This window comes from Osmerus eperlanus, chromosome 1 (genome assembly GCF_963692335.1).
Source record: "Osmerus eperlanus chromosome 1, fOsmEpe2.1, whole genome shotgun sequence".
NCBI lineage: Eukaryota > Metazoa > Chordata > Actinopteri > Osmeriformes > Osmeridae > Osmerus > Osmerus eperlanus.
In genome coordinates this window covers 17,220,618-17,230,006 of record NC_085018.1, presented here as the reverse complement: position 1 = coordinate 17,230,006, position 9,389 = coordinate 17,220,618, and the positions used below count along the sequence as shown (strand labels likewise).

The window sequence follows — 9,389 nt, the reverse complement described above, 5'->3', positions numbered from 1 at the left end:
CAAGCCATCTGTGTGACAGTATCTTCTCCAGGCAACATAGAATAAGGACACCAATCCAGCCCATATGCAGGATTCAAACACCAGGATGTTTCACACAGAGACACGGCTGTGGTAAAAAATCTAAACAATTATTTTATTTTCTTCGTCTTTATAATGAGAGGTGTTAGAAAGCAGTGGTACAGAAAAAAAAATCTGTGAGCTGCCTTTTCAGAGCACTTCTAGACACTGATATGTGAAACTACACGTTTTCTGCCAGGTAGTCTTATAGCTGTGTGAAGGTTGTAATGAACTCACCAGATAGATTACTTTCTAGAAGTTGAAATGCCTCTGAGTGTTCGCCATTCCTCAAAGTAGGGAAACGTGTGATTATTACTGATTGAGTATTGATTATACTTTTATTGTCAGTGTGCAGTGGCTGACATTTGACGTTTTACCTTACTAAAGGTTGGTCAAGACCATCACTGCTTTGCAACAGAGGTACAGTAAAAAAAAATACATACAAACATCCAACAACAACAAAGAACAGTACAGAATATAAAATGGCAAAAAAAATGGCAGTCTTATGTGAATATCTGACTGTGCTGCTTTTCATAGCACCAGTGTGATACTGTTTTAATAGTACCAGTGAAATTAAACAGTCATTAAGTTCCTGTGGAGTATATATATTTCTATCCATACACTTACGTACTACAAATTTGATGTTTCTTTATTTATATAATTCTGAAAAGAAAATAGATGAAAAAGTGAAAGAAACAAACAGGGCCTCTTTGGTTTAGAAAGAGATGTGGAACACTGAGTTTTAACTCAAGAGGGAGAGACAAGTAGGGAAGAAGGTAAGGATGAAAGGAGGGAAGGAATGGTTAAGATGGGTAGAAGAGAGAGTGGAAGTTGGCGATGTGGCAGTATCTGGGCTGATGCTGTCGATCTCCTCAGTCTTCTAGCAGCCACCACAGCTCTTCCCACAGCTGCTTCCCAGAGACCCACACTGGCCACTCACCGCCGCTACGCCACACCGGGAGAACTGGTCACGGCACAGGTCAGCTACACTCAGAGAGGAGAGAAGGAGACAGCTGACCAAATGTGCTCTATAAGCATGCAACCACTACTTATCATGTGCAAACTATACACTTTCTGAGTTCATATATTGATAAACCTACACAAGGATATTGGGCATCTCACCTCTGAGTAGCTCTTCATGTGCACACACAGTCCTCACACACACCTCTTTGTTGATAACGTACACCCGTCGCAAGCTGAAAAAGAAGACTTGTCTTACGCAGTGCTGCGACAGTATGAGTGTGAATGAACTCATCAGTGTCTGGTTGATGGTCTGTTATTATTAGTTGTAGCTTACCTGTAGAAGCAGAGACTGTTCAGGCATTGTTTACATGGCTTGTGAACAGAGTAAAGTCTGGTACAGGGGTACTGCTCTTCTCTGCAATCTAGACAACATGAACTAACTTAGGGCAACAGTAGGCTACAAGAACTATCCAACTACTATTTACAGGAGAATGTATGTATCTATTTCCCAATTTGTTTGTTTTTCTTACCCAGTGGGCCAGGCTCAGTGGGCTCTGTCTCAGCATCTGAAACACAGCAATGAATGTCACAAAATTGAAGATGCAGTCAACTCACAATGACTCACACACTGTGAATCTGACAGTGTGGGCTACAGTACAAAGGAACTCCGCAGGTCCAAATGTGGAGCCGAACAGTTGAAGATGGCATACCAGACTGTCCAGGAACAGACAGTGGGTCTATAGGGACCTGCCTCTGGTTCACATCAGCAGTATTCCCTAAGGGCATAGGAGGGGAAGGACAAGGAAGGTATGTAGAGGATCAACAGAGGAGAGATGAAAAGAAGCCATTAGACAGTATCTTGATTACCTGAAGTCCCCTAATGGAAAAAAGTAGGGCAACGAAAATATAGTTTTTAGTACGATAAAAGAAGTGGTTTTTTTTTAAGGGGTCCTTACCCTGGATGTAATCTGGATCATCATAGTCTGTTAAAAATGATAACACTATATATTAATGAGACTTTCTTTGACTAGAATGGTGTCATGGATAATTTGATAAGTCATGCCTGCGATGACTTAAACAGAGAGGCATGACAAATGGCATGTAACAACCACATCACACTGGTGTTAGACTTGGTTGCAGCACAGTGGGGGTGTCCCATAAATTTCTGCCCCAAATCAGAGGGACCACATGGTTTCAAACTGAGAGTGGGAATGAAAGAGGATGCAGGTGCTTGACTTGTTCAGATATTCTTACTAATTCACTAGCGTAGTTCTTATTTGAGCATTTCTGTTACTTTGGTAACAGTTTTCATCTTCAAAAGGGAGATGCCTGGCAGAAAGCAAACATTGACGTGAAATGGTGATAAGAAGACCTGATACTAATTCAGTACAAATAGTTTTTTCTAGACACAGATTAGTCCTTGTTTTAGCACAGTCAATAATTTTTAGAGTGCATGTGTAAACAGGAATCCAGTGAGACATATATTGTAACAAAACTCACCCAAAAACGGGAAGGTGTTGGGAATGTAGAGCTGGGCTAGCAGAAGAGCTGTTGAGGTTCATTAAAAAAATAAGGCAAAAAGTACATCTGTAAGACTTTATGCATGATGTGCTGAGAGGACCTATGGATCTCTGTTTATCTGTACTGTATGCAGCGATGTTGTGTAAGTGGTGCATGTTGTTGTCTTAGTCACCTGGCATGCAAAGCAGAAGGATGACTCTCATGGTCACTCTCTGTATGGAGGAAGACTGACACTGGCACTGAGGACAGATCAATTAGTTTTAGTGACAGTGTCAGCATTTTACAATGGGACAGTGCTGGTATAAGTTACAAGTCAAGAGTTACTTAGATTTCACTATTCCTGTCTGTCTGTTTGTCTCTATCTTACCTCACTTCTCCTCCTCTTCTCCAGACTCTTTTTGTCCTCCCTCAACTCTCTCCCTTACCCTCCCTCTCTCCCGTACCCTCCCTCTCTCCCGTACCCTCCCTCTCTCCAGTACCCTCCCTCTCTCCCGTACCCTCCCTCTCTCATGCCCATCTTTCACCCCTCCTCCTTTACTCTCCCTCTCTATCTTTTCTCCTACTCCTACATCTCCTACCTCTCTCTCTCTCACTCTCTGCCCTCCTTGACCTCTCCTCCGCAACTCTCGCTCTTTACCTGACCCCCCCACCCCCGGCCTCAAACAGTCAAGGGGAGGAAGTGAAAAGGTGGAAAAGGTCTTCCTTAACAATCCCTCTGAGTTTCTCCTTTGCTCCGTTCCACTGTAAAAGAAACTTCTGCAGTAGAAAAAGTCAGGGCTGCATTCCAGGAAAAGAACCACTGAATGCCCCCCCCCCCACACACACACACACACACACTGAGACACACTTCTTTCTCTCTTTCTCTCCATTTTCTCTATTTCTTTCTCCACATCTCTAATTTCCGTTCTGACGCTCTCTGTTGTAATTTCCTTGAATCCCCCTCCCCCTCCCCTCTCTCTCCCTTACTGTTTCTCTCTACAAAGCAGTTCTTGCCATGTTGAATTAGTACTGTGTGGTCACTCATTGTGAACTCTTTTTAACTAAACTTTAAAGTTAGATAAAATGTAATAATTGAAAACATTGTTTCTTTTCTGAAAAGTCAAGAACATTTTGCATTAAAAAGTGACCTAATTATAAGTAAAAGTGACATTTTAAACCAGTTATTGGCCCCTCTCCTAGTGGAATAATGAATAGCTCCTCCCTCTTTGCTAAACTGGACTCAACAATCTACACTGTGAGCTACTCCAGAAATCACCAAATAGCGTTTTTAACAACACTTTTTTTTTTTGCTGTTCTTTTTGTGAATGTACAAATACATATGTGAGTATAAATCATGTATGCCTGTCTTCAATGCACAGCGTGTATGTATCATACTACCAAGTGTGCCTGCTCCTGTATGTGTGTATACAGACATTCCTCTTGTGCATCACAGTGGCTATTGGAAACCATATGTTTTCACAGCACACATCTGGGAGCTATTACCCCCCCCCCCTCCCCCCTCCCAACCCACTACCCTCCCCACACACACTTTCCCCATCAGCCCCCACCAGTTTTGTCTTTCTTCTCCCCAGCCATCTCTGACCCCCCCCCCCCCCCCCCCCCTACCAAAAACACTGGGGACTGGGAACAATGACACAATGACGGGGGAATGACTTTCCTCTTCTACCAATACAATTAAAGGTTTGTTTTCTATAAATCATTGAATCTCTCTTACCAAGCTCCCTGCCCACAAAGCAACCATGCATGCCCTCTCTCATTATTTTAATGAAAAATTGGCCAGCCCTTCTCTATTGTACTTCAATTACCCCAGGCTATAACTCCACCTCCTGGACTATATTACCATATTGTCCCCCACCTCCAACTCCCCTGACAATAGACCACATGTCAAACTTAAGTGCCAACACAAATACACCAGTCACAACAATGCCATTCATTCGTAGATGATTTTTCTTATAGAAAAGTTTTTTAATTGTGAAATACCATAGGCTACTAGCCGGATGTCAGATCTCAACAATTGATTGACATAGCCATCTATAAACTTATTAAGACAACCTCTGATAGTAGGTCTGTTGATTGTACGCATTTTTACACCATATGGGATTATAATCAAATAGGTTTTAAATTTCGCTTACCTAACTTTTCCTCACTTTGAACCGACGATCCAGTTCATGCGTTTGCTCCGTCTTTTGCACGTTTGCACCGTCAGACCGAGCGCCACATTGTACCACCCCGCCTCCCTTGTCCCCTCCCCGAATCCCAGCCAGCGACGACCCCCATCCACCACAGACTGCATTCTTGCCTATGTAGCTTTACCTCACTGTCACTACTAATGTACAGTGCAACGTAAATTACAAAGACTGAAAGAAGAATGAATAATAACAATAATAAAACGTAATAAATACGTTTTTACTAACTGACTGAGCAATTGCATCTACAAACATTGAACAAACATGAATTTCCCCATTCTGAACAGTCTCGTTACTATAGATCAGAATCAGAATTCGGTTTATTTGCCATGTATGTTACACAAACACGGAATTTACTGTGGCAGGAAGGTGCAGACAATAAACATATACGGATCTTAAATTAAGTAAAAAAGTACAATAGTTAAACAAATTCTAAGAACTGAACAATTAAAAAATAAAACAATTTAAAAAATAAAATACATATAAGAATAATCATCATTTTCTTTTAGCTGTGTAATGGCAATTAACTTAAACTCCAGACAGTGAATGACCATCTACATCTTTTAAGGTCATACCCTCAACATATTTGATGAAATCTTTTGAGAGACTGACATCTAGAGGACGTACCGATGAACATTGCACCTGTCTAACACGCGGTTGGTGCTGGGTGGGTCGCCAAAACGTGTCTTTTTTTGGTGATTATCAACATTATTTTCTTAATCTGTGTGGTCATGTTTTGGCTCAGCTGTGTACACTTTAATGCAATATATTTTCTGAACAGTCAATAACACAATGCGGTATAGGTTTCATTTTTCATTGTAATGTATTTAGCATACATTGCATTTTGAAAACGGCAAATCTGTCCCCAACACTTTTTATTAAAAAAATTATATTTAAAAGCCACATTCTCAGTTATTTAAAAATTCTCTCCCACCTACATCTGAAAACAAACCTATGCCCATGACACAATGAGACAGACAAGGCAACAAATCGTTGGCATGACAGTCATGTATTTATTATATATTCAAACAAAGACTGCCATTACTATATTATATAAGTAGAGCATAATCATACACATTTTTGATGTCCGTGAACCCACATCACTCTCTGAACTTAAACACACACACGCAAACATCCACACACACAACCAAACAATGGCCATGAACCAAGGAATGCGCCTTTCATTTCAAATTCTGCAGGTCATGTCTCAAAAACACACAAGCATTCACTTTCACACACAACAACGAACACACACCATAAACCATACACACTCTCAAATCAATGACAGGCAACGTCCCCTATTTCCCTCCGAGTCCAGTGTCCCTAGTGCTGGAGTGCAGTGGTGTTGAGTTGACAGGTGTGCAGGCCCACCAGACCTCATTGGGCTTCTCCTTCATGAATTAAGAGCATAATTTAAAGAAGCAAAGGATGGGCTGAGTCAAGGATGGCGAGCCTGCATCTAGACAGCAGCAGATTTCTTCTCCTTGTAGGTGGCCATCATCTTTTTAATCTCTGCTATTGCCTTGCCAGGGTTCAGGCCCTAGAATAGGACAGAAGAATAGAGTGTCACAAGCAGGATTAGGTTAGAGTGGTACAGTGAGACCATAGGGGACCGTAGTGCCATGTCTGTCCCAGTGCACACAGGAGGGGCTGTACCTTGGGGCAGGTCTTAGTGCAGTTCATGATGGTGTGACAGCGGTAGAGGGAGAAGGGATCCTGGAGCTTGGACAGACGCTCCTCCGTGAACTCGTCTCTTGAGTCAATCATCCAGCGGTAGGCCTGGAAAACGAGATGGGCAGCATGACCGAAAACTGACGTACTGTATGGTCACGCACACGCACGCGCACGCACACACACACACGTCAACACACCTGCATGAGGACAGCAGGTCCCAGGTACTTGTCTCCGTTCCACCAGTAGCTGGGACAGCTTGTACTGCAGCATGCACACAGGATACATTCATAAAGCCCATCCTGAAAGAGAGCAAATGAAAGGCGTCCTTTAAAAGGGGAAGAAGCGAGGTGTTCCCTTTGCAGTGAGATTGTATTTTCTATACGGTACCAGTTTTTGTCTGTCGTCCACTGTCTGAAAGTACTGCTCCTTCCCTTCATTGGCCTCGTCCTTCTTCTTTAGGTAAGGTTCAATAGACTTGTACTGGGCATAAAAGTTGCTCATGTCCTGCGGCCAGAAGACACAAGTGCGTTAACAAGCTAACCCAGCATCTCAAGTAACAACAAAAAAAGAACAGCAGGATTGAAATGAAGACAATGCTAGTGGTTTACAGCCCTCCTGCGTCCCCTGGTCTATAGTCTCAAGTATAGGACTAACAGATTATAGATAGTCTGGGGTAAGAGAAGGGGCTGCTGGGAGAGATGATGATACTCACAGGCACCAGGTCCTTCACCACATACATGTGAGGCAGAGGGTAGATCTTGGAGACCTTGCTGGTGTTGGTGTCAATCTTGTTTAAACAGGCCAGTGTGTTGCCCCCATTGATGTTCATTGCACAGGATCCACAAATACCTGCAGAAACACAAAAATAGACACAAAGTGTTACTAGACACCAACACAACTATACTATGACAACACGGTGAGTGCTGAAGCTACCGGACCTTGCACTGATTTATTTAGAATCAACTTGATGTTTTCCCTGTTTTACTGCTGTGAAATCAATGGAGTTTCAGTTCAAGGAATTCCTTGTCAGAACTGTCCACGATGGCATTTGTGGCTGAATGACTCACCTTCTCTGCAGGAGCGGCGGAAGGTCAGTGTGGAATCCATCTCATTCTTGATCTTGATGAGAGCATCAAGGACCATGGGCCCACAGCTGCGTATAGAAGAAACCGGAGTCAGAAAGAGTTTTAGCCTTTTGTTTCGCATTCAACACATCCATACTGTACAGCTATAAAGGGAACACATAGAAAGTTGTGCCAGTTTTTTTTTTTGTCATTTAGCAGACACTCTTATCCAAAGCGACTTACAGTAAGTACAGGGACATTCCCCCCGAGGCAAGTAGGGTGAAGTGCCTTGCCCAAGGACACAACGTCATTTTGCACGGACGGAATCAAACCGGCAACCTTCTGATTACTAGCCCGATTCCCTAACCGCTCAGCCATCTGATGCCCAGCATGACACAGTACAATCCCACACACAGTATACAGACATGGTGGATCAGTGACCAGAGCTGAATCAGTCCCTCAGAGTCCTAATGCAGTCAGTGCAGGGACTGAAGAGCTCATTAGAGGGACAGATGGGAGGAGAACTAGGAAACTGTCCAGAATGTGTCAGAGGCCTCGGTCTTAAGTATAGCTGAAGGGTGTTCCTTGAACACCCCAGAACACGCTGTACTCTGATTAAGCCAAAGTTAATGCCCTGAGTCACAGAAGCGGTGTGCTCTTGAACCAAAGCGAGGATCAAAACAACCATACCACAATTCTCTCCTCCAGAAACAGGACACCCCATTTCTATTCTTGGTGGACGGGTATTTACTCATTACAGACACCAGGGGCAGAGGTCAAAATATTGCACAACTCATTCAGGTGTACAAGGCAAAGGTCTAACAGTGTTAATTAGGACAAAGTCCTAATGAAATACATACAGTATATAGGCTAATATAACAAAACTCATGCAGACCATAGAGGATGTACTCTACTCACGTGTTGAGGTCAATTTCATAGGTTTGCATGCGAGGTTTATCTCCTGTTGTGTCTGGGTCCCAGCGATACACCTGGAACTTCTTGATTCTGGGCTGAGAGGTTGGGGCAGCAGCTGTCTGAGCATACCTGACCGCCTGACAAGAGGGGTGGGAGGGATACAGGACATTTGAAAGATTGTCTTTTGTTGTGAATTATAATAAATCCCTACTGTGTGCTTTATTGACAGATGTTGTGTTTACCTACCCTTTACCTAGCTGTCTATCCTGCTGTCAATACCAGCTCCTACTCAATAAAGGGAGATCAGATTCAAGTAGAGGCTAACATTCCACTTTGTTGTGGTGGTGACACCTGTCAGGTCAGCAATGTTAGCTAGATAGCTAGAGTAGCCTAGCAGTATCTACCATGAGCTAAGGTAGCTTTCATCTGCCTAGTAACGATGTTAAAGAGTGAATATTCAAATATACATTTATAGCGTTACATGTATGAATATGATCCTGACAACATTGACTTTGACGTTAATTAAGCAAACTACTTTAGAAAATAAATCCAACTCCTAATAGGTTGACACATGAGGAATTTCCCTAATACACAACTATCTAGCTAGCACTAAGCTAGCGAAGTAGCTAGCTACTACGCAATATATCTGCCTCGCTGTCAAGAAGAATTTCTAGTGCTCGTTGAGTGACAATTTCACCCAGGGCATTGTTTAAATGAAGCTATATGGATTTATTTGTTATCAATAAGAAACATACCACCATTCCAACAGAGGAACGGATAGCCACAGCACCGCATCTGCCCAAGGACGTTAGACCAACAACCGACATCTTGAAGTTTCTGACCTCTTGCTAGGGTTTCCGCTATCCCAGTATCCTCTGCGAGAGCCGGGTTATTACGTCAGTAAACACTGATATAAGGGATGCATTCCATTTCAGAGGGTTGTACCCTTGTCTGTGTATATTTGCATTTATTATTCACATATTGATGATACATTCTACTTATGAATATA

General features: G+C 42.7%; 2 protein-coding genes across 3 annotated transcripts; both read right to left on the bottom strand.

The window, feature by feature from the left end:
- Nucleotides 1-107: 107 nt before the first annotated feature.
- Nucleotides 108-4,790, bottom strand: mfap2 (microfibril associated protein 2). 2 transcript variants are annotated; one of them, XM_062464843.1, is made up of 9 exons: nucleotides 4,674-4,790; nucleotides 2,714-2,780; nucleotides 2,521-2,568; nucleotides 1,977-2,003; nucleotides 1,731-1,796; nucleotides 1,551-1,586; nucleotides 1,355-1,442; nucleotides 1,180-1,253; nucleotides 108-1,041 (listed from the first exon to the last, which is right to left on the bottom strand). In XM_062464843.1, exons 2-9 carry the CDS (start codon nucleotides 2,742-2,744, stop codon nucleotides 938-940), a joined length of 474 nt encoding a protein of 157 aa, XP_062320827.1. In that variant the 5' UTR covers nucleotides 2,745-2,780; nucleotides 4,674-4,790; the 3' UTR covers nucleotides 108-937. The 2 variants fall into 2 exon arrangements, with proteins under 2 accessions (XP_062320827.1, XP_062320834.1); XM_062464850.1 differs by lacking the exon at nucleotides 4,674-4,790 and adding an exon at nucleotides 2,909-2,927.
- Nucleotides 4,791-5,715: 925 nt separating this feature from the next.
- On the bottom strand, nucleotides 5,716-9,284 carry sdhb (succinate dehydrogenase complex, subunit B, iron sulfur (Ip)). Its single transcript, XM_062464780.1, has 8 exons — nucleotides 9,136-9,284; nucleotides 8,384-8,517; nucleotides 7,469-7,554; nucleotides 7,114-7,250; nucleotides 6,789-6,905; nucleotides 6,599-6,700; nucleotides 6,384-6,506; nucleotides 5,716-6,267 (listed from the first exon to the last, which is right to left on the bottom strand). The coding sequence occupies exons 1-8, from the start codon at nucleotides 9,205-9,207 to the stop codon at nucleotides 6,187-6,189; spliced, it is 852 nt and encodes a 283-aa protein (XP_062320764.1). The 5' UTR covers nucleotides 9,208-9,284; the 3' UTR covers nucleotides 5,716-6,186.
- Nucleotides 9,285-9,389: the final 105 nt, after the last annotated feature.

What these genes read in the sequence shown, in the direction of transcription:
- sdhb (XM_062464780.1), bottom strand. Translation starts at nt 9,207, where the DNA reads ATGTCGGTTGTTGGTCTAACGTCCTTGGGCAGATGCGGTGCTGTGGCT. An exon ending in TATGAAATTGACCTCAACAC is followed by an intron (nt 7,555 to 8,383) that starts GTGAGTAGAGTA and finishes TTCTATACGCAG; the next exon opens with CTGTGGGCCCATGGTCCTTG. An exon ending in TGGACGACAGACAAAAACTG is followed by an intron (nt 6,701 to 6,788) that starts GTACCGTATAGA and finishes GCTCTCTTTCAG; the next exon opens with GATGGGCTTTATGAATGTAT.
- mfap2 (XM_062464843.1), bottom strand. Translation starts at nt 2,744, where the DNA reads ATGAGAGTCATCCTTCTGCTTTGCATGCCAG. An exon ending in CAACACCTTCCCGTTTTTGG is followed by an intron (nt 2,004 to 2,520) that starts GTGAGTTTTGTT and finishes CATTTTTAACAG; the next exon opens with ACTATGATGATCCAGATTAC. An exon ending in CACTGAGCCTGGCCCACTGG is followed by an intron (nt 1,443 to 1,550) that starts GTAAGAAAAACA and finishes CATGTTGTCTAG; the next exon opens with ATTGCAGAGAAGAGCAGTAC.